The sequence below is a fragment of the Balaenoptera physalus genome (genome assembly GCF_965194825.1).
Source record: "Balaenoptera physalus genome assembly, chromosome: 2".
NCBI classification, from domain to species: domain Eukaryota; kingdom Metazoa; phylum Chordata; class Mammalia; order Artiodactyla; family Balaenopteridae; genus Balaenoptera; species Balaenoptera physalus.
The window spans coordinates 147297980-147323060 of record NC_138883.1 but is presented as its reverse complement, the minus strand read 5'-3'; the positions used below and the strand labels follow the sequence as shown (position 1 = coordinate 147323060).

Here is a 25081-nt window from a genome sequence, read left to right as displayed (position 1 = left end):
TTTATCTCACCTCATTGAATTCCCCCAATAACCCTATAAGTTAGGATTTATTTCCATTTTATAGATGAAGTCGTGGAGGCTCAGAGCATTTAAATAACTTTCCAAGCATCCCACACGCCAAATGTGGGGTAGCCAGGATTTAAAACCGGGCTGCATGGTCCTCTTACATGATGTCCAGATGGAGAACATTTTCTCTCTACCTCACAAGGCCGTACAAATAGTGTGGAAGGGATGGCCACCTTTATAGACAGGGATGTGCATGTCCCACCCCACCTGTCACCACACCCCACATGGATCAGAGCCAGAGTGAGGAGATAGAGCCAGGACGGGTCACTTGCTGACATTAGCACAAGAGAAATGATTAACAAATCAATGAGATGAGTTTCCATGGAAACCATCCACCTAAAGTGATATCAGTGTGCTCCTGGATGGATGAAGGAGCTTCTGAAATCTTAATAACCAGCCTCAAGGAAGACAAGCTGTCAGGCTGAAAATTGTAAGATCCCATTGTTCAACCTTTGTTTAAACATCACTGGGCCAGGCAACAGAGTGGACAAGAAGTTCTATTGCAGCCAACAAAGCTTTTGTTGACTAATAAGGAATTTAAGAAAAGTGAAGTTGGATGAGTCACTAGTACGTGTCCGTATCTATCCAGGAGTGAGACCTATCTGAAAAGCATCACCCCAGACACTACATGTCATCTCTCGTCAGTCCTCGTGTCACTGCGCCTTTGTGCTACTTGATCACACCTGCCCTCTCGTCTTCCTTTCCTGCCTCTCTGTGTTACTCTCTCAGTGTCCTAACCTGGGATTTCTTCTCTGAACACCCCAATTGTTTGTCTGTCTTCCACTTCCTCTAGTGACCAGGACTTTCCAGGAGTGCTTACTGACAAGCCCCAAGCAGCATGTTCAATCGTCACCCCCATCTCCACCTGATGTCTCTCTAGCACCAGTAACCTCCTCCAAGCTGAAATCACCTTCCCCTCCTACACTTCTGTCTCCTCCTTCAGTGCCTTTCTTGGGTAAAGAGACCACCATCCTGGATCTAGAGACCATCACACAGAGCGAAGTAAGTCAGAAAGAGAAAAACAAATATCGTTCAATATCACTTATATGTGGAATCTAGAAGAATGATACAGATGAACCTATCTGCAAAGCAGAAATAGAGACACAGACGTAGAGAATGGACGTATGGATACCAGGGGGGGAAGGGGGAGTGGGATGAATTGGGAGATTGGGGTTGACATATATACACTACTGATACTCTGTATAAAATAGACAACTAATGAGAACCTGCTGTGTAGCACAGGGAACTCTACTCAATGCTCTGTGGTGACCTAAATGGGAAGGACATCCCCGAAAGAGGGGATATATGTATATGTATAGCTGATTTACTTGGTTGTACAGCAGAAACTAACACAAGATTGTAAAGCAACTACACTCCAATAAAAATAAATAAATAATAAATAAGAGACCACCATCCTTCCAAGCACCTGAAAGAATAGACTCAACCATTCCTTTTATTCACCTCCAGGGTTTCATCAGTAATTATTTTCTAATTGATCTGCTTCCTCAACATCTCATAGATCTAGCCTCTCTTTTCCATCTCCGTTTATACAACCTTGGTGTGGGTCCCATCATCTTGAAGCTTGCTCTATTGGAAGTGCCTCCTAATTCATCTTTTTGCAACTTACCTAACCCTAGCTACGTGCCATCATTAGTGCTAACTTTCTACAAATCCAATCGTGCTTTCACTGTTTAAAAGCCTCCATTGTTCCTGAGTCCACACAGCACATTAAAATCTGACCTCATCTCTGTTTTATTCTTGTCCTCGTTCCCCTCCCTCCTCTGTCTCACTGTCCCTTGTCACTCACGGAAGGCAGTGTCCAGCCTCCGGTTTCTTGGTTGGGACCCTCATGTCCCCTCTCCAGTCAGGGGAGACCCACTCTTCCTTCCACACTGGCTCTGATTCCCTCCAGAGGGAAAGCCTTTCCTGACTTCCTGGAGAACACCCCTCTCCCCTGCTATGTGCCCATAGCTCTTTGTTCATCAAGATAAAGAAGAGGAGGGATCAAAATAACAGGAGCCAACTCTTCCTGGGTGCTTGTGAGCCACACACTGTGCTCAGCACTAACTTGCTGCCTTATCTCAGTGAATCCTCACTCACCATAGCCGTCCGAGCCCACCTGCTTTAAAGGCAAAGAAGCCATTATCAACACGTGTGTGTGTATCGTCTGTTTCCTTATCTGTCTCCCCATTAGACTGTATACGAGCTCCCGGGGATAGAAACGGTGATGTGTATATTCCCAGTGCCTGGCAAAGACCAGACACGTGATGAAAGCTCATTAAACCCTGAATGGAGGGAGGAAGAGAGGGAGGGGGGATAAAAGGGAAGCGGGAAGGATAGAAGGAAAAACAAAGGAGAAGGAAAACATTCCAGACTCTTATCACAGCCTCAACCTGCAATTCCACAAGAAGATCCTGTTCCCTTTGCTCCAACTTCACACATACCAAGCATCCTTCTGACTTGTAATCTGTCTCCTGAGCACACCTTGCCTGTCACTGTTCCAGGCTCTCCAATAGCAAATAAAGAAAGCATAGCTGGACTATACTTGGCCTCCCGTGGGTTTTTAAAGTTTTTTTTTTATATTTATTTTATTTATCATTGTTTATTTTTGGCTGCGTTGGGTCTTCATTGTTGCGCGTGGGCTTTCTCTAGTGGTGGCGAGCGGGGATTACTCTTTGTTGTGGTGCGCGGGCTTCTCATTGTGGTGGCTTCTCTTATTGCAGAGCACGGGCTCTAGGTGCGTGGGCTTCACTAGTTGTGGCACGGCGGGCTTGGTAGTTGTGGCTCGCGGGCTCTAGAGCACAGGCTCAGTAGTTGTGGCGCATGGGCTTAGTAGCTCCGCGGCATGTGGGATCTTCCCGGACCAGGGCTCAAACCTGTGTCCCTTGCATTGGCAGGCAGATTCTTAACCACTGCGCCACCAGGGAAGCCCCTCCCGTGGGTTTAATGTGACTTGTGTTCCCTGGATCTGGCTCCTCTGCGTGACCAAATAAAGCCAAGGTTAAGATCATCCAAAGCTGGTTCCAGACCTCGTGCGGCCTCCAGGAAGGTGTAAATCTGCCTTGCCCTGTTCTACCATCCCCCAGGCTACGCCTAAACACTTTCTCTGTCTCTCCCCCTACTGTCTCTCAAACCACCTTCACTACAAATAGACAAGCGATGCACCAAAACTTGACTTTCCCATTATTTCAGTTTCCCTCCCTAGACAGCTCTTGGGGCCTAAAGTTGATCTCATATTCAGATCTATGTATGTCATGTTGACAGAAGTATCCAGGCTGGCTGGCTCAACAAGCTGAGTCTTTCTTGCATTAAAGCAACAAAGAAGCTGGCTTCTGATTAACAAGGAAATGACTCAATGGGAGAAATTTCCCAGACTCCCATCCAACAATTCATATAAGGTCAGAAGAGGGTACTGTTCAGAAGGCAATGCCACAATATTGACTTCCTGAGATGATATTGCAGAGCAAGAAGAAGGACTTAAAGAAATCAATCTCACTGAGCTTGGCTGCACAGAACTGGTTTTGTTGTGTGGTGTAGCCCCAAAAGCTCAGTTACTTCTTTAATGCATGTGAGTCTGTGCCTCGTTTTTCATTAAATCTGTCATTTGACAAATGCAGGCTTCCACATGGCCAGCCCCGGGGGTGGCTGGCTGAGAGAAGGCCTGTCTGGAATGGCCATTTTGGGATCCAAGGGAAATTAAAGTATACCAAGGCCATAACAAAGGCCCTGGGCAGCCTGGGGCTGGGGTAGGGACACAGGGTCAGGCTCGGTCATTGTTCCGCATCAGGGGGAGCCTGTTCCAGGGTCTGTGACCAGACCAAGAACACAGGGGAATTGGGTCTATTCCAGTCCCTTCCTTTAGCTGATGTGGTTGCTTTTCTCCAAGGAAATGAAAGGGAACAGAAAAAGATTCAGCACTTATTAAGCACTTACTGTGTGCCAGCCACTGGGCATTGTACTCTATATATACCATCTCATTTAGTTCCTACCGCAGCACTTTGATCAGGACATTCTACCTCATGGATGAGGAAACTGAGGCTCAGAGCTGGTAGAACTTTGCCCAAAGCCACATAGCTAGGAAAAGGTGTTGCTGGAACTTGGGGTCAGTTTCCTTTGGCCTGTGTGTTGTGCTCCTGGATAATTTTGGCCAGAGGGACAAGGACTAGTCTTACAAGAGGGTCTTCCAGGCCATTAGATGTCTTCAGGCCCAGAGGAGACCCTGTTACAGAATGAAACTTCCCAGTGAAAGGTGATTCAAATCCTGTAATTCATGCTGTCTGCACAAAATAATCTCACACATTACAAGGTTTCATGCATGCATAAAAAAAAATTATTCAAAGTGAATCTATCCATTGATACTTAGATAAATAAGGTGTTTATATACTTGATATTAACCAGGTCAGTTTGTGTGTTTTGTGTTTATATCTGAAACAAGGCATGTGTCCAACACGCACATGACAACACAATAATAATATCTTACATGATACCACGGTTAATAGGAAATGCAGTCCTAGCAAAACAATGAAGATGTGTTTGATGAAAAAATATTCTATACTACTTTAATTTTTAAGTTTAAGTTTAAAGTAATTTAAAAAATAAATAATTCAGTTCCTCAGTTGTACTAGTCACATTTCAAATGCTCAATAATCATATGTAGCTAGTGGCTGCCACATTGGATACCACGATTTTATATTACTTTAGTTCCACTTTCTTATTAGCCTTCCAAAAATTAGTTCTTATTGATATTATTAGTTTGACAATAAATGCTTATTTAGATAGCTTCTTATATCCCAAATGTTCTTTTGCACCCAGTGTTTTTCATATTGTATTATATTCTTTAGTAGTTGTTTCAATAATGATCTATAAGTAGTAACCTCTTATTCAGACTTCGAAATTTTTCTCTTATATTCTCTCTCTTGAATAATAACTTACCCAGGTTTGGGATTATAAATTGTCAGTTATTTTTCCTCAGTACTTTGAAGATAACATTTAAATTTTTATAGTCCCTAATGATGTTGAAAAGAAGTCTTCTGTCATTCTAATTATGAGAAGATTTTTGCTTTGTTTTTAATTTAATGACTTTTTTGCTTTTAAGACATTTTGTTGTTACTGGTCTGTCATCTCATTATGCTATGACTAGTTATGGAGTTTATCTTGCTCTGTAGCAATGCACTTTTTCAATGAACAGAATTGTATCTTTAACTTGGAAACTTCTCATCTACTATTTTTGCAAATATGTTCTCTGCCCACCCTTTCTGGAACTCCTATTAAATACACATGAATCTTCTCTTTCTTTCTTTTATGTCTCATATCTTCTATCTCTAAACTCTGTGCTATACTCTAGGTGGGTTTCTCAGATCTATCTTCCAGTTTACTAATTCTTTCTTTAGGTCTGTTTAAACTGCTATTTAACTGATCCATTGTGTTTTTCAGTTTAATGACTGTAAATTTAATGACTATACATATATTTTATCTATGTAGGTTCTATTTTTTCCTATATATTTTTAATGTATTGTTTAGGTCTTCCATTATTTTAATCACTTTAAACAAATTTATTTTGTGGTCTCAAATGGTTTTAATAGTTCTAATTGTTTGGGCGAAAATCCTATTTTTTGTTGTATCTGCTTTATCTCACAGTGATCCAATTCCTTATGTGGTTTGTAGTTTATTATTGTGAGCTCATATTTACTAGATATTGTTTTTTTCCCTGAGATGTCCCATATGCCATAGTTTTAGAAGTATCTTACAGAAGGATATTTTATTTTGTTGGAGCCCCAAGAATTCTGTCCATCCTTGATGCTTACAGTTTACACATCTGGTGGCTAGTAAAAACCCATAACCTATACCATGTAAGGTATAGGCTTGGGACTTCAGTTTCTACTCAGAGCCCCAGATATGTAGCAAGCTCCCCTGCAGTTTCTCTTGGCTAGTGGATAGAATTTCTATTGCTTCTTTTTATAGAGTTATCCTAGCACGTTCAGGTTCTTTATACAGTTTACTGCCTCAAACATGCCCAAACCACAGGTTTTGTCCCAGTATATATATTAGAACCCTCGGTACGTGTATCTGGTCCCCCTACCCCTTAGGGCTTCCACTGCATCTGCTCAAGTGACCTCCTTCTTCATTCCTAGAACCTAGGGACTTCTCTCCCTTTTTTCAAGCTTGGCTACACATTTCAGAAAAATTGTATCTTTTTTTAAAAAATTATTATTTATTTATTTTTGGCTGTGTTGGGTCTTCGTTGCTGCGCGCAGGCTTTCTCTAGTTGCATCGAGTGGAGGCTACTCTTCATTGTGGTGCATGGGCTTCTCATTGCAGTGGCTTCTCTTGTTGTGGAGCATGGGCTCTAGGTGCGCGGGCTTCAGTAGTTGTGGCTTGTGGGCTCTAAAGTGCAGGCTAAGTAGTTATGGCGCACGGGCTTAGTTGCTCCATGTCATGTGGGATCTTCCTGGACCAGGGCTCAAACCCGTGTCCCCTGTACTGACAGGCGGATTCTTAACCACTGCGCCACCAGGGAAGCCCAGAAAAATTATATCTTATAAGCAAATGAGCATGTTTGTTGTGGGAAGAAAGCATACACCCATGTCTCCATGCAAAGGTTTTTGTCTTGGATGTTCCTCTAGCAACATTTGAATTATACAGTATAAGAAGCAGAGAGAGAAAGAGCATTTATCAAGCCAAGGGGAGAAAAAAAGTCTTATTACTATCTTCCCTCAAAATTGAAAAATACTGTTCAAATTCTTTCTTCCAGGGCAAGAATGTCTTTTCAGATCTCTTACAGATGTGGACAGAATTTGTTAACTCTTAGCTGCTCTTACTGACAAAACCATTAAGGCACTCCTGTGCCTGCCCTGCTCTCTCCAAAAGACCTTATTTTAAGAGCAGAGCAGCTCAGCAGGAACCACGGAGAGCAATTCTGTCCTTAAACTCAGAAGCCCTCGTACATATGACTCTAACACTTGGTTTTTCTTATTCCTAAGGCCAAAGAAATGACAGCTTGAAGAAAGAGAGAGTGGTATGAGAATAAGTTCCAAAAAGCAATTGATTCATGTGGAACTCTCAGGAATGCTTTTGTTTGCTCCTTTAGGACTGTAGGGAGGTGGATAGAGAGTCTGGCCCGTTGGCAGGGGCAGAAATCAGTTATACATCCTGTATAAGCAGAGTCCAAACACACACACCAGCTGCTTTCTTCCCTCTGGTCCTGGGACATAGCCGTACTCTAAGTTGCCTCTTTTCGTGTTACCCCCAAGTGCATTAAGGTAAAAGAATATGGAAAAATCCATTTACTCCTTTAGGGAACAGAGCTTGATAAAAACCTTTATCACAGTTTTGTGTACTTATCCATACTTACCTGTCAGGATCCTTTGACTTCAAGCAACAGAATTGATTCTAATTTAAAAGGAATTTTTTTGCAAGAATACTAGGAAGCTTGCTTTCCTTGTGTCAGTCTTCATATTCCCAGGCAAGAGAGTCTAAACGGCATCACTTGGGTCACATGTCTATCCCTTGGTGATGGCGGGGGTGGGGAAGGAGATGGGGTATCATTACTGACAGAATCAACCATTCCACAACGAAAGGGGAAGGGATACAGGAAGACAAAAATTAACAAACCTCCAAGGCCTTATGGGAACCAGATACAGCTACTGGGGCCGGAGCTTTCACATTCACACTGAGACAAGATAATGGACTTAAATTACTTAGCACAGGACCTGGAATATAGCAGGTACTCAAAAATATTTTTTAGTTCCCTTCTTTCTTAAAACTTTACTTTAAAAAATACACGTTGGGCTTCCCTGGTGGCGCAGTGGTTAAGAATCCACCTGCCAGTGCAGGGGGCACGGGTTTGAGCCCTGGTCTGGGAAGATCCCACATGCCGCGGAGCAACTGAGCTTGTGTGCCACAACAACTGAGCCTGTGCTCTAGAGCCTGTGAGCCACAACTACTGAAGCCCGCATGCCTAGAGCCTGTGCTCCGCAACAAGAGAGGCCACCACAGTGAGAAGCCCACACACCGCACCGCAACGAAGAGTAGCCCCTGCTCGCCACAACTAGAGGAAGCCCACGTGCAGCAACGAAGGCCCAATGCAGCCAAAAAAAAAATTAAATAAATAAATAAATAAAATAAAAAATACACCTTCCCAACACCTCTAATCTTTTCTAATGTAATGTGATTATTTATCCATCATTAGTTATTGAACAACTGAGTTTCAGGTGTTGTGCTTGGTGCCATGACCAGTTATGTCCTGGAGTGAGACGTGGCCCCTGGGAGTAGAGAATTTGGATTGGAAAAATGTGAGGGGTGGAAAGGACCTTAGAAACCATCAAATCAGAATCTCTCTTTTTCAAATCGGAAAAATGAGGCCCAAAAGTGATAAATGACTTGCCTATGTTCAAAAGGACAATTAGTGATGTAGTCAAGGGTGGGACCCAGGTTTCTTAACTCGGTGAGATACCCTAAGTAAAGCACCCAGTGCTGGACCTGATGTATAAGATGTTTCAGGGCTTGGGAGCTTCTTCTTATCTTCCAAACTCTACGATAAGAGCCCATAGGGACCAAACAATAAATAAATGAATAAAGTAAATAAATGAGGCAAGCGTTAGAAAACCTTCACAGTGAAAGAAAGATGGTTAAGGACAACCGACCCTCGGCTCAGTGGTGGGGACTGAGGCAGACTAGACTTCCCACATCCTATCTGAATCCAGGATTGGCCTCTGCCAGCCCCAGCTGGCTGCTGCCATGCTGCGATGCAAGCCCAGTGATACAAGATCTCTAATTTTTCAAGAGAAGCTCAAATTTGGGTATTTGTATGAATTCTCCATGTTTTAAAATGTTGATTCAAATTACTTTTTATTGTAGCTTCACAAAACATAGTTTGGGTTCACTCTAAGCTCAGGGCTACCTAATTTACTTTCCAGGAGTTTCTATAGCCTGGAACTCTGTGGAAAGAATTCAAGGGATCTGTGAACTTGGTTGGGAAAAAAAATTATATCTTTATTTTCACTTAGCTCCAGCTTAAATTTAGCATTTAATTCCATTTTAAATGTAGGTTACAAGTCTCATTATCAATACCTGTAACTTTTGTCCCCAGTAGAAATCACAGATGCTTTTATAAGGCAAATCAGTTGTCATAGATATTTAGAAATATAATTCACACTCCCACTACTTTGAAATTAAGGTGGATATTAAACTCTCCCCTGGATCTCAATCTCCCTGCCTGCAAAGGCCACAGCCGACCAATGATTGAGCACGCCTGCACCTGGTAGAAGTTCAGCCACAAAATGATGAGGTGGTGCGATTTGGTCACTCCCAGGGGATGACCCAGTCACCTATGTGGCTTTCCAGCATTCCCTCTATCTGCAATTGCTGGTTGATTAATATGAGAAAGACGTGAGTCAAAGATTATCCCAGGGTAAAACGTTCAATTCAACTAAGCCACAAGCAGTTCATTATGTCTTTAAAAAATAAAACTTAACTTTAACTTTTCTGAATTTTAAACACATTTCCTCATTATTTAATGGATTTAATGGGTTAATAAAGAAGCACAAAATGACTATATCTCATATTCTTCATGTCATTTTTAGTATTTCTATAATTATATATTAATACATTTGGTTAACTTTGTAGTCCTTTGTATTTTATTTTATGCATTTAAAAACTTGATTTCACTATCTACTATATGACACAAATGAGCTTATCTATGAAGCAGAAACAGACTCACAGACATAGAGCAGGCTGGCGGTTGCCAAGAGGGAAGGGGAGCTGGGGAGGGATGGATTGGGAGTTTGGGATTAGTAGATATAAACTATTATATATAGGATGGATAAACAACAAGGTCCTCCTGTATAGCACAGGGAACTATAGTCAATATCCTGTGATACACCCATAATGGAAAAGAATATAAAAAAGAATGTATGCATATGCATAACTGAATCACCTTGCTGTACAGCAGAAACTAACGCAACATTGTAAATCAACTATATGTCAATAAGAAAACATTTTTTAAATAAAAAAAATTTTAAAAACCCCGACCATGCTACTATGCCCTGGGAAGCTAAAATGAAAACAAAAACAAACAAAAAACAAAAAACTTGATTCCACTAAATGCCATGTGGTATCCTGGATTGGATTCAAGAACAGAAAAACGGTTAGTGGAAAACTGATGAAATCTGAGTAAAATCTGGAGTTTAGTTCATAGTAATGTAGCATTGTTAATTTCTTAGTTTGATACCTATACCATGGCTATGTAAGATGTTAACAGTAGGGGAATCTGGGAAGGGCATACATGAATTCTTTTACTACCTTTGCAACCCTTCTGTAAATCTAAAATTATTTCAAAATAAAAAGTTTAGAAAATACTCTCACATTTCCAAAAAAAAAAAAAAAAAAAAACAGTCCATAGCCTCATGAGACTGCTGTAGGAGTCCACAATGCAGAAAAAATTAAGAATCTGTGCAAGGTAAGACAGGTTTTCTTAGAGCCAGGGCTATATTGATGGGAATTTGGGCTAAGCTAGAGAGGGTGGACACTGGTTCAAGTCCAGCAGGATCTCAGAGGAAAGAAAAGGACCGGACTGCATTCAGGGAACTTCTGGGACCTTAACCAGGCATCCTAGATTCCCTTCAATCAAAGCAGAGCCTCATTTCCAGCCAGTCTCCAGAATACTTCTCAAATTTCAGCTGTGATGAGCTACCGGGTCCCTCTCACTTCCATGTCTCTGATTCTCTGATTTCTTTTCTGGATCAAATCATATTTTTCCAAGATTCAGTTCACTCACTACCCTAGGAAGCTGTCCTTGATCTCCTACTATCACATCCCTGCCTGCATCCAAGCTGGGATGCATGACTTCCTCGGGGATTCCACAGAGCCCAGGGCTTCCACCCATGTGGCACTTTCATGCCCTAGTGTGTTCATCTCTTCCTTTGTCATCCCCCTCACTAGGCTGTGGGCTCCTCCATGGCAGAACTGTATCCTTCTCATCTCTGTATTCCAGGAACAGAGTCCCTGAGATGAAGTAGGTACCCATTTGTTGAAGGAGTGGGACAGGCAAAGACTCCGTGTGGAGAAATTAAGAAACGATGTCTTTAAGGGCAATAACAGTCATGTAAAGTCTTCCTGAGACCTTGAACTCTTGTGCTACTCAAGTCCAGGCCTGGGAGCTCCTGAACTCCTTCAGAGGACCCCAACAATATTAGGGGCCATGTTATAACCTTAGCAGGACCCCGGAGCCCCAGAATCAGCATTCAGATCCAGATGTGTTCCCTGAACTAAGAATCTCCTGGCCTCACAACTCCTGGAGCTTAGGAAGTAGGATGGGGTTTTTCTCTCCTTGCCCAACCCAGAGGAATGAGATGGAAACCCTTGTTCCAGAAATAAGCTCCACATACCTCTATCTCCAGCCCAGCTGTCCCCCACACCCACGTCAGCCCCGCAAGGTTTCCATGCCTGGCTGGTCTCTGTACCCATTGACTCCAAAAACTGTCCCCTCTGTAACGTCTGAGACCCTCCTGAAAGGGAGAAGCTTCATGGCAAAGAAAACAGGCTTTGCAGTCCATAGAACACGGGTTTAAAATCTGGCTCCATCCCTTGGCAACTCTGTGAAAGGGAAAACTGCTTGCTCTCTCTATGTCTCAGCTTCTGAATCTAGAGTAGGATTGGACCTAGGACCGTGTGACCATGCATGAGCTACTGCACGTGAAGGGTTTGGCATGACCACAGAGAGTGGCTGTAACAAATATAAAAGGCATCCTTTGCTAGTAAGAAGAACAAAGTCTAACAAGGAAGACAGACAAATTAAAAAAACAAAACAATCAATGTGCAGTAAACTGTGTGGTCTACTAGAAATAGATGGAAAGAAGTCCCAGGAGCCATGGTAACCCAGAGTTAGTGATGTCTGACCTGTAATTTCAGAGATGGGCCAGGAAGGTGTCAGTGGTGGTGGTGGAGGGGGAGGGTACATATTGACAATCCTAGAGATGAGACAAAAGCAAGGCCTTTCTAGGGAATTACAGATAGTTCAACAGGGTCAAGAGAGGGCCTGAGCAGTGGGTGCTGCTTGAAACATGAAGCCAGAATGTTCAGCTCAGCCTCCCCTAATTCCCTGGCATTTGCTAGGGCCTCAGATGGGGCTCTTGCCTCAAAGCCCTGATGACACTGCAGTTCTACCTCGGGTTGAATTTGCCAGAGACTCTTGTGCAATTTCTTTTCTGGATTTTATAGCAGATCATCGTCAGAGGGGTCTTCTTCCTCTGTGTCTGTCAGATGCTGTTCCCCATCTTTTATTTTGCAAGGTTTTTTTTTGGTAGAACCCATTTCCACCCATGTGGCACTCTCATGCCCTAGTGTGTTCATCTCTCCCCTTGTCATCCCCCTCACTAGGTCGTGGGATCCTCTAGGGCAGAACTGTAACCTACTCATCTCTGTATCCCAGGAACAGACAGCGTTCCTGAGATGAAGTAGGTACCTGTTTGCTGAAGGAGTGGGACAGGCAAGATATGATTGTTAGCAAAGAAGATGGTTGTAAGCAAACAAGGTGGGAAGACTGCCCTTGATCTGACTTTCTGTCTCCTTGTGAAATAGCCAAATGCCTTCCTTAGATTACAGTCGAAGATAAATGGACATGTGCAGATCCCAGTGTAGTTCCCAGATTCCAGACAACGTCTATCTACTGGAACTCTAGTGAAACTTCTACCCTGGATGCCATTTCACTAATATCGTGGACTGGGGGAACTTAGAAATTCCTGTTCCTAGCATACACTGACTGCTTTCAGAGGCTTCCCACTCTTTCAGGAATTGAACTTCCTGGGATATGATGTGTCACTTCCTTTCCTACTTACCACAGGGTTCTTTTCTGGGAGTTTGCTGTCAATAAAGCAGAAGTAGTGGGCAGCCCATGAGGAAACAAGAGCCAGAACACTTCATATATCAGGCGGGCCATGGGCAGTTTTCTAGGTGGCACAATCCCTGGTCACTGAATCAAAAGAAAGATACAGGAGGCAGCTGGGTACCATCTTTCCATGAGCCTTCAGGTGGCCTTGGCATCAGGCCGCATAGCCCAGGACTTCCATGGGAATCCTGGTGGGGCTCCCTTGACCCAGCTCCACCGACTCGGCTATTAGTAGAGTTCCACCCAGATTCAGACACGGGTGTGTCTGTCAGCCCTAGGTGTAGGGGGAGTGAATCTCTATTTTCAATGTACCTTCACAGGTATAGTGGGGACCGTGGAGAAGCTGTGATGAAGGTTGTTGGGCAGACATTCTTATAGACCTAAAGCCACCAGTGGTCTGTTACTTACAAATCCGAGGACATTTTCTGGCCCCCTCTTCTTGGATTCTCTGTGTTTCAGACACTGTTGCCTGTTTCCTCCCCATCTGCTCCCACCTCTACTCCAGCTCTGCCTCTGCATACTGTTGCAGAAACATCTGCAATTCTCTGGACCCGTGGCTCCCACTCTTCTGAGACTTTCCACACTTCCTTCTTTTTGGCCATTCCTCTGCCCCTTGCCTATCTAGAAGACTCTCTCATTGTTAAATACCCTTGACTGAGGTTGAGTTTCCTCGACTCTCCCACACATGAGTCAAAACAGAACTACGTTGACTCATGAACGCAGAGGTATATTTCTTGCACACGTGAGTTTGCAGTAGAAGATGTATTGCCTCTCTACACCCCTCACGGTCTAGACTGGGATACTTAACAGAGGGGTCCATGTCTTATTCACCTTTATCTCTCTAGCGTCTCTTATGGAATTACATTTATATAAGTGTTCAATGAATGTGTACTGAATAACAGTTTTAAATTAAAAAATTATTCTCAATTATCTTAGCATATTAAACTAACATTCTTGATTGGCCATCTGACTTCTCCATCAGATGAGGAAGTCCTCAAAGGCAAACACTATGTTTTTGCCTCTGGATTCCATTCCCGATGTTTAACTCAAGGCTGGGAGCATAGAAGACAGACACTCAGAGGTGATGGCTGATCAAAGGAATGGATGAAGAAATACATGAAACAGTATGCTGGTAGGAAAGAGAAAAAAGGAAACCTGCCCTTTCTGAAACTTCCTAGCTGATTTCCTCATCCATAAAATAAAGATAATAATATCTATTGCACGGAAATGCTTTGACAATGAAGTTAAAGGCGACAGCATTTGCAAAAAGACTTTGCAATTCAAAGCATGCAGGAGACATCTTAAAAATGTGAAAAACAAACAATCAAAAATCTTACTCATTGATTACCTACAGATATGCCATTTGAAATATTCATTTTTTCCCCCAGATCCAAAACAAGAATAATAGTCCCTGTCTCTGTGGAATGAGATCTGCTTGGAATTCCTTATAGGTGCATAGATTACAATTGCAATTTTGGTTAAAAAAGAAATAAAACAGAAGAAATTCCCTAGAGAATAATGTTATTTTTTTAAAAAGAAACCCAAAGTCAACCCCTAAAATGTTTATTTAAAAAATTGAAAATTTTGAGCCTTATCGCAAATACATTACCATTAGATTACCTGACACTATGATTCATAAAATATCACCAGGCTGCTCAAGTACATATTATAAATCGTCTTCCAGACACCTGGTTGGACAGTGTCTCTGACAGCTGTTCCCACAGCCAGGAGTGTCGTCAGAGTTGGTGGGCACCTCACCTCGGGAGCTATGACTCATGCAGACCCGCTGGGAAATTCAGTCATTAGAAGCAGTGCAGTAAGGCTACAAAATGGCAGAGCAAGGGGTCCCCTTGGAGGCTTTCTCCATGCTTGCCAGCAGGGGTGAAGTGCATTCTATGGCATTTGAGGTCACATGGCCTCCCAACCTGCATGCTTCCTTTTCTCCACTGTAGCCTCCGGGGGAGGGGGGGATGGATTACTTTGCTCAGAAGGCAGAATCAGCAGATGTTACTGATATGGGACTGGAATTCTGCACTGTGGCTACCACACAAGGCTTTTTTTCTTTTTCTTTTTATTTAAAGCCAAAGCAGCATCAGTAAAGGTTTTAGCAATAAGCCTGCAGTTGCCATTTTAATAGATTCAGCGTTGGGTCATGTGCAAGATCTGCTATTTAAGATGTGCATTTACAGGCCACCATTGAAAATAGCTGCCTTTAAAATTCCTTGGGCTTCAGACTTCCTACATGGGGCAAGATTCTGTCACCAGAGTTGTAGCTTTTATCAGCATCTGTCTTCCCTAGTCTGTTGGAGACCCTGACCTCCTATTGCAGACATCTCTACTAGGGCATGGGATATGACATTTGCCCCCTTTTTGTCTCTGATAGCAAATGAGAGAGCAAGAACACTGGGCATTGGCAAATGAGAGTGAAACAATCTAAAAAGAAATAGAATTTAAACCTCTTCTCTGTGAACACTCTGCCCCTAAGAGTATGCTCAAATCACATGACCTTGCCTTTGACCCATCAGTTTTACTCTCCAGGGGCTGCTCATGTGGAGTCTTGAGCTCCCCCTAGAGGCTAGAGCACGTTAAGATCAGGAACCACAGCTCCACCTGAGAGGAGGACGTAGACTTACTCTTGTGGCCAAAGATTTAGCACCTGAGGAGAGCCCTGGACATCCTATGTCCATCAGGTCAGAGTCTTTCCCTGACCTTCACCTTCGTTTCTGAGTCCAACACAAATGATCCCTCCATTCCCTTGCCTGGCATCCCCGGCTGATAACTGTTAGGCTGGGTGGGGACCAGGATGCTGGGCCCTGACCCCAGAACTTCCAGCTGCTGGGTGCTGCTCTGAATGGTCCATTCACCCGGAAGCAAGATGTCCATGATCACACAGAACCTTCTGTCCTTACGCCCCACCCACCAGAGCACCCCTACCACACACACACACACACACACACACACACACACACACACACACACACACACACACACACAGAGATGGCCGTGCCAGCCAGGGATAGGTCGAAATCAACCCCAAATCATTATCTAATAAACCTTGATTTCTCTCCAAGGGCCGCTTACAGCCCAGATGATGCTCCCAGGCTCCAGTCCTGCAGAATCCGAACTCATCTTCCCTTTCCATTAGCCTTGGGGGTTGAGGTATCCACTTGCCTAGGCTGTTAAGACTATAAAGCAAAAGACACTCATTCAACAGTCTCCCCCAACCCCTACCATGAGCCAGGCCCTGTCCTCAGCACCCATTCTGAAGAAACACAGCTCCTGAAGTGGATGGGTTCACTGTCTGCTCCAGCAGACACAGAGGTGGGTCCTTCCTGAGAGGGGAGTTAAGCGCTCCCTCTGTTATAGGCACTATGTCAGCACACCCACAGGACTGGGTTTCCCACGAGGTCTACTAAGCAGATGGGCAAGGCAGAGACGTAAAAAAAATGGAGAAAACAATTTTTTAAAGAATATGGATATTTCCAAAAAGGAACTTTGAATTATCATAACAGGAAAAATCAGAATTTTGGGGGACTTTCTCTCACAGCTTTTATGGCTCTGTGGTGTTTTAATTTGAATTATGTGTGAGACCAAGGTGTCAACATGGATCTTCATGCTAAGGCCTCTGAAGGTCAAGTCCATCTCTTCCTTGGGGGTTCAGGAAAAGCTCCCCAACCATCACTTTCTGGAGCCATTTAGACAAAGAAGGGAAATCCTCTTCTGCTTTATACCATGTTTCACTGCTGTCTTGTTTAACAGAAAAATAAGCCTGTTGGGGACGGGTTTGCATGTCTCTGGGTGCAGTTAAGGACAATGGGTAATATACTGTCTCAATAAATATGTAACCACATTTCACAGTACCCTGGGGAGGGGCCATTTGCTGCTGCCAGCGGCTGGCTCTATATCTTCGAGAGAACCATATTCCAAGCACTGCAGACATGAAACATTAGCAGAAAAGGATGGTACTGTATGGGCCATCTGAATGGGAGCTGTAGGAAGAGAAGCTTGGGATAGCGGGGTGGGGGGCGGCACATAAGCTTCATATAATTACTGCCCCTGAATCCAATCTTGAGATCTGCATTACACTCTGAGATTCTAAGGGGGACCACGCCCCTGAGATGGATAAAATGTTAAAATGCTCACTTTCTCTGGCCTGCTCTCTTGCCACTAGCTGTGCCCTTGAGATGGGCTTGAGATAGGCTAGGACCTGGGACCCTTTGCTGGGATCTGGGACCTTTTGCTGCAGTGCTGCAGCGCTGCAGTGCTTGCACATGGACACACCTCTCCGCGAGCAACAAAATACAAAGAAAGTGTAAGGGACTAAAAGTAAGTGCGTGCATGCGCAGTTGGGGCAAATTCTGGACAAAAGATACAGAGACCAAAAAAACAAAACAAAACCCTACTGCCACTTCTGAAGAGCCCGGAGCAAAAACTGGGTGTCCGGAGCAAAAGCAGGGTACTGTGCATGCCACCTGCACAAAACACCATGTAAGGGGTCGCAGAACACCTAAGCCACCCGCTGGCCTGACCCCTGGACACACCCCTACCCTCACCCCGTATAAAAAACAAGCTTGCCCCTCCTCAGGGAGCGAGCAAGCAAGGGAACCTGTTGTTTGTTCCCACTCCCCGCTGCTGCAGCAGGGGTCCCAGTAAAGTCTTGCCTGAATTTCTTGTCTGGCCCCTAGTCAATTTCTACTGATTGGGGAAGGCCAAGAACCCTGGTCATTAACAGGTTTAAAAGAGTCCCTTTATCCCTAACTCCCCTACACAGTACTTTGTACCATGCAGAACCTTCAGATGGGTTGTTTCCATTTGTAGAACTTTCCTCTCTCTGCACTCCCCTTCCCTCCATTGTCTGTAGTAGTTCACCCTGTAGGCCTCCCTATTAGATAGCAAGCTTCAGAGGGTGGACACCACATCTCACCCCTTTCTGGTCACCCATCTCCCACCAAGGGTTGGGCTGAGCACGTGGTGAAGAATGGGTGCTTACTTAAAGCTTGTTGAATTGAATTGAGAGGCATAAATCACAATTTAGATTCCTGAAGATTCAGTTCCTGAGTTTAAATACATCAGAACAATTTTCTTCACCTTAACACAAGTTAGCAATTTCCCCAGCTTGAATCTGCCGTAGTGAACTCCTCCAGCAGAAGTGAAGCAAGACTATAAACTGTGCCCGAGTCTGGGAGCTTTTTAAGGAAATGGGAAGTGACACATTTGTTGGCAATACTCATGAATGGGAGCCCGGGTCTGGTCTGAGTAGACAAACAGATTCCTCCAGGCTGTTACAACTTTCAACTGGGTCAACCTGTGGTAAATATCCACATCCTCTTAGCTCAGTAAAATCACCATCCGTTTCCCTATGTATCAATACAATGCAAAAGACCAGATTTCAGAAGGTGAAAGCCAGGCATCTGAAAGACCAATGGCTATCTGTCTGCTCAGAAGTCCTCGGCTTGGTAACACCATGGAGTTGCAGAGCAGTTACAAGTATCATTGGCTGAGTTCCTCTTAAGTGGCAGCATGCAGACCACACAGGTAACTTAGGACAAGGTCCCTGAGCTCCAGGGGTTCAACGTCTATCTGGAGACAGAAATGAGTAATGTTATGTAGTCATTACTGCATAGAGTTAGCAACAGGGACAAGCATGGCGAAGTGGCACTAGACCTGACCAGGGTTGGAATGCCAACCACAAAGACTTCCCAGCCCCCTGAGCTGCATGTTGAGAGACAGGAAAGGATTACATGGATGAAGGAACAGTCAAGGGACGAATGAAGAACACTGAGGCCTCCTGCAGGAGGGAATTATATGTAGTACAGAACAGCTGAAGTATGCATGAGGAGGGGAGAGGCTGGAGAGGTTTGCCCGTGATGGGACAGGGTAGGGGCACCGCGCTAAGGAGCATGAGAAGATGTTTCAGCCCAGAAGCAGCAGAGAGTCGCGGAGGGGTCTTGGGTGTAACTGGGGACTTGCTCTGTGTTATAGAAAGATCACTGAGACACAGGTCTGGAAAATAGATTTGAGAAAGGTAAGTCTGGAGGCAGGAACACTACTTAGGAAGCTACCAGGTGAGAGGCAAAGGAGAAAGAATCGAAACCTATTAATCAGATTAAATTAGTGAAGCCGGTGATTAAAATAGACACAGACAGGAGAGGAAAGCAGAAGTAAAGGATGCTAGTTCCAGGTCTCTGGTAACTGGGAGGAGGACAATTCCATGGGAATGGCTGAAGGAAAGCACTGAAGAACAAGGAGGCTGGTTTCCAACGTGTCTACTTTGAGGTTGCTGCAAAACATTATACGGGAGAAATCTACACAGTTAGATGTATGGAGCAAATCACAGGAGAAGAAGGCTGGGCTGAAATTAAAGTTCTTCACAAAATATTATTGCCTGTGCCTTACAATGGGAGACTGAGTAAATGAGTTTGGGAATACTGTATTCTGTATCCTAGACTATACCCCCATCTTGGAGACCCTCAAGGCACTGTAGCATATTAAGTTTCCAAGATATCCTGCAACAAAGACATCTTCTTTATTTCATGTTGCCCAAGCTTATTTGTCTGTGGAACACCTTTTCCAATGAGGAAATGTCAACCAGATGTTGACATTGAGGGCCACAGTTGGGGACGGCCAGTCATAGGTGATGAGTAAAGCCACAAGAGTGCAGATTGGTCCGTGTGTGTGTGTGTGTGTGTGTGTCTGTGTGTGTGTGTGTCTGTGTGTTGGTGAGGGGAGAGTTAAGGACAGAATCCCAGCAATATCACGTGGCACTGTCTCCTGTGTGTGTCTGTCCAAGTTTCCCCTTTTCATAAGGACACCCAAATCATACTGGGTTAAGAAGGTGATTGTTAGCAAAGAAGGTGGTCGTTTGTCTTTAAAAGATTCCTCAAGATAATTAGAAAGAAATGTTTGGAAATGAATTGCCATCAAGTACCTACTATGGGTCAGGCACTGTGCATTTGCATAAAGTATCTCATGCCTAGTGCCCAGAAATTCCATCCATTGTTAACTTCAACGTTCCTGGAAGAGAGCTTTGGTTCCAGAAAAAACGCCAGATTGGTCTATGGATCAGTGATTCTCTCAATTTACACCTAATGAGACTCACATAACTAATTCTGCCACTCTGTTGCTCAGAAAATTGCACTGGTTCCCCCTTTAAAGTTACAAAATAAAGTCCAAGTTCCTAATCTGATTCTCAAGGCCTCCACGATCTGTGTAACATTATTTCCTGCTATTTTCCTTTGCATACCCCACACTAGAATATGCCCCTGCATTGCATCTTCCCCCTCGCTGTCGGGTCTCACACTCTTCCCTCCGTCAAGCACACCTGCCACACTGACTGCTTCAAGATCCACCACATATGCCAACTCCTTCAGGGACTTTTCCCTGACCCTTTACAACCGGAAGTAACATCTCTCCTCTCACCTGCACACATTTATCTGCATCCCCTATGACATGATCATGATCAACCTATCACTAGTTCTGCACAAGAGTCACCTTTCCTCCAGTTGTGGGGCATATAAGGGCTAGTTCAGCATTTGATGCCTGCTCCCCAAAGCACCTTGCAGTGTCTGGCACACAGTAAGATCTCAGTGGGTATTTGCCAAGTGGATAAAAAAAATTAAAGACACTGTTCTTGATTGATAGGAAAAGATCAAAAAATAATATTGAGAGGCCTGGCCTAGGGAATCTTTCACAATAAGCAAGCCCAGATCATGGAGAGGCCCTGTAAACTTACCTGCAGCAATGTAAAGACAGTGCTGGAAGGACAGAGTGTAAAGGAGGGTTAAAGTTAGGCTCTTTGGTCACAAGCAACAGAAACCAATTCTAGCTGGTATAAACAAAAGAGGGAATTTATTGGAAGGATGCCTGCATACTCATAGAATTGCCTGGAAGACTGACCATATAGGACAAAAACCACTTGACTGTTGGGGGCCACCAGTCTGGAATTCATAATGTCCTAACTATTTTTGTGTCCCTCCATTCAAGAAACAAAGTTCCAGGACAGAGTACAAATAGACTCAACATAGGTCACATGCTCAGCCCTTGGCTATATCAGGGGTATGAGACAAAATATCCAGCATAATTAATATTATGAGTATTCTGAGTATATTCTCAGAGCCGTATATTGTGTTGGCTGCCATCATGACAGTACTACAGCTGAGTGCTATTTCAGGGGGATTTGGACATTCTGAGTGCTTTGCATCTTCTAAACTCACCCAGCTATCCCTACTGCAATTGTCAGGACTTCGTTCTTTTCTCTCTTTTTTTATTTTTAAACTTTTTAAATTTTATTTTATTTATTTATTTTTGGCTGCATTGGGTCTTTGTTACCGTGCGCGGGCTCTCTCTAGTTGCGGTGAGCAGGGGCTACTCTTTGTTGCGGTGCGTGGGCTTCTCATTGCGGTGGCTTCTCTTGTTGCGGAGCATGGGCTCTAGGCGCACGGGCTCAGTAGTTGTGGTTTGCAGGCTCTAGAGGGCAGGCTCAGTAGGTCTGGCTCACAGGCTTAGTTGCTCCGTGGCATGTGGGATCCTCCCGGACCAGGGCTCGAACCCATGTCCCCTGCATAGGCAGGCGAATTCTTAACGACTGTGCCACCAGGGAAGCCCAGGACCTCATTCTTTTCTGATTAATGCTTCAACTTACAAATGATCCCTGGTGAGGCTGTATATTCAACTGACCTTGTCATTAAAAAATCCATGGGATCCAACTCTGAGTTTGATCTTCAGTTATTTCAGTTCTAAAATTACAAGAATTAAGAGATCATTTTGGAACTTTCACAAAACATCCCTGAGTTTCATTGTATTCCTTGATATTAGAATCTAGGAATTTGAACTGTTGGTTATCATGCTTGAAGTTATTGAATGCTATTGGAGACACCTACCTTTGCCTATCATATCAGACAGTGTTCCTGGTCAAAAACAGTAGAAACTACCTGCAGCATACTTAATATACCTATAAAGAAGATATCAAGGAACTCACAGAATTAAATGGAAGGCTGGACAACCAGACTTTGAGGCAGGATGAAAACCATATCAGGAAAAACTCAGCCTTCAGGAATGGGCTACTGGAATCTACTTCCCATCATTTTGCTCGAGATCCAACAGCCCAGGAAAAGGAACATGGTGGGCAGAGTGTAGCTGAGTGCCATCTATTGGCTGAACCAAGGCAGTGAGAGGACCTCACAGAAGATGTAACCTGCAGGGCTCCTCCTGGGTGGGCTGTTGGAGACAGTAAATTTGGCTTCCTTTTTCCAGGGTTGGTCTGAAATATGGGGTCGTCACAGCCCCAGGGTAGCCCTTATCAGCTGTTGGTGGGAGTTGGTGGATGAATAGCCCACCTCCCTCACCCCTTGGGAGACAATTCTGAAATGTGTCCTTTGCTATCCCCCAGAGGTCCCTAGTAGGACTGAGCCCAAGATGCCCATGGTGGTGACCTGCTCAGGGCCACACTTCCCTTCCCTGTCTCACTTCCCTAACCTCCTACCACCGTTTCTGAGATCACCTCCCAAATAAGCTAACTGTACCCCCATCCTTGTCTCAGTTAGGGTTAGGGTTAGGATTCTGGAAGAACCCGATCTAAGACACCCATACTGCTTCTCATCCAGCTTACCCCAACCCCATGGGTCTCCACTCTCAAGTGAGAACTAAATAGGGAAATTTTATAAAGGTGAGCTTCTCAAAAATCAGAAGAGACCGCAAATTATGTGATTCCATTCATATGAAATGTCCCCAGTAGGCAAGTCCATACAGACAAAAGTAAATTAGGGGTTTCCAGGGAATAGGGAGTTACTGCTTAAGGGGTTCAGAGTTTCTGTTTCTGTGATGAAAAAGTTCTGGAAGTAGTGATGATGATTGTACACACTGCGAATGTAATTAAAGCTATGGAATTGTACACTTTAAAACGGTTAAAATGGTAAATCTTATGTTATATGTATTTTACCACAATAAAAAAATAGTAAGAAAATCAGGTGGTAGATTTTTACATTTCAAGTATAAGAGAGACTATACATTTACTGTTGTCTTTTTTTTTTTTTTGCCTAAGACAACACCCATAATAACCCTCGCAATTCCTGCCATCCGCCGTCTGGGTTCCCCTTTTGGGTTCCCCTGTCCTCGGGCTCACTTTGCTGCAGTGGTGATCACATACAATGTTTGCTGGGCTTGTGGACACCCACGGTGAACCTCAGGACTTAAGCTGGTCTGCCTGCACCGTTCTCAGGGCCGGTCACACGCAGCTGGGTCTGCAGAAGCCTGTGGTCCACAAACAGATGGGAGTTTCCTCTTAATTTACCCCCTGTGAACTCCTTCCACACCACTTAGCAGTCTCCTCTCACATCCAGACCCTGAGGGTCAATTTGGAGGTTGATGACACCCATATGGACGATGCTTGAACTGAACGTGGGTGCAGCTGTTGGGGGCTACTAGGACCAGATGTTCGGCTGATGATCTTCTCGGGCTCAAGAGGAACTCGTCTGAAGCGGTGTTCATAGGAGACTGCCTGCTGAGAAACTACTGCTCTGTCTTAGAAAACCGTTGTCTTTCAGTGAGCCTTAAATAGCCTGAGTTTCAAGGACTTAAGGAGAGAGAGAGAGGCGAAGGTTTGGAAAAGCAGAGGTCACCCACTGGTAGGTGTGTGCCTTGCAGCTACGTTTTGTTCGGCCCTCCCTGAATTTTTAAAACTCAGTTGCCATGATTTACAAATTGCTCACCCAGTCGCCACCTCCTACATCTCACGCCTGGCTTGCTTTCTCTTTTTCACTTCACCTGCCTGGCCAGAGCATGCGTTCATGTTTGTCCTTCCCAGTTTTACGACTCTGAGGCATGACAGTGATATCGACCAGGGTTCTCGGCCTTCCCCAAGCAATAGAAATTGACTAGAGGCCAGACAAGAAATTCAGGCAAGGCTTTATTGCAGCCCCTCTAAAGCAGCGGGGAGCGAGAGCAAACAACAGGTTTCCTTGTTTGCCCGCTCCCTGAAGGGGGGTAAGCCTGTTCCTTATATGGGGTGAGGGTAGGGGTGGCTTAGGTGGTCTGCCCGCCCCTTAGGTGGTGTTGTGTGCAGGGGACATGCGCAGTACCCTGCTTTTGCTCCCAACACCCAGTTTTTGCTCTGGGCTCTTCAGAAGTGGCAGTTGGGTTTTTTTTTTTTTTTTTTGGTCTCTGTATCTTTTGCCCAGAATTTGCCCCAACTGCGCATGCACACAGTTATTTTTAGCCCCTTATAGTTTCTTTGTATGTTGCTGCTGGAGGAGAGGTGTGTCCAGGCGCCAGCACTGCAGCAATGCAGTGAAGAGTCCCAGGTCCCAGGCGGTCTCAACAGGATTCAATGACTCCTCCTGAGCTGCTGTTCCTGGGTGAACGCTGAAGAGTGGCTCATAGGCAGAATAATCATGTCTTGTCTTTGTTTCTCTAAAATGGAGGAAATCTGTTTTCAGCTTCCCCTCAAAGAACACGATGTTTCTTTTTACTGAAAGGAGTTTTGAAGCTCTCACCCGAACATGCAAAGAATGCGGCCACATCAGAGATCCTATAGGCCTACGGGGCAGTCAGATAAGGGATCCGGAGTTCTGAGATCTCAGCCACGACTGTCACCAGCCACCTGTTTAAGGAAGCAGAACCTTCATACGTCTCAACTGATACAACTTCGTCCGTCGAGATGGTTCTTTGAGTAAAGGGCATGCCGCAGACCCTCATACCCCAGTTCCTTGTCCTTCTGGGGGTTCAGAGGCCACATTTCCCAGCCTCCTTTACACTTTGGCAGGGCTTGTGGCTGAGTTCTAGCCAGCTGGGCTGAAGCAAGGTGTTTCCCACGCACAAAGCTCCATCCTCTCTCCCTTTCCACCGGTGGCATGGAGAGGGGCTTGGATGTAGAGCAGAGCCACGAAACGGAAGAAGGACCCTGGGTTCCTGAGTCGCCGCCACCTCCCACCGAAATGACTGCTCTTCCTTCCTTCTTCCCCTGCTGTCCTTCCTCATTCCACACTCCGAATCTCAGTGTTCTCCAGGATGGAATTTTCAGTCCTTTCCTCTCCTCATGACGTATGCTCTCCTTATGTGACCTCAGCTACCACCTATGGGCCAGTGGCAAACACCAAACACCAGTCCACATCCTTTCTGACCAGACATCTCCATCCC

The 25081-nt window shown here is 44.5% G+C and overlaps 1 protein-coding gene across 4 annotated transcripts in view; it reads right to left on the bottom strand.

Annotated features, from left to right (window-relative positions):
- Nucleotides 1-25081, bottom strand: part of LOC309654578 (5-formyltetrahydrofolate cyclo-ligase) — a 298235-nt gene that overhangs the window by 15950 nt on the left and 257204 nt on the right. Inside the window, exon 5 of one of the 4 annotated variants that reach the window (XM_082448894.1) lies at nucleotides 20272-24545. The exons of the other annotated variants lie outside the window; for them this stretch is intronic. Coding sequence (XP_082305020.1) covers nucleotides 24482-24545 — 64 coding nt within the window. The 3' untranslated portion in view covers nucleotides 20272-24481. Of the gene's footprint in view, nucleotides 1-20271; nucleotides 24546-25081 lie in introns of those variants that run through there. 4 annotated transcript variants of the gene reach the window in all.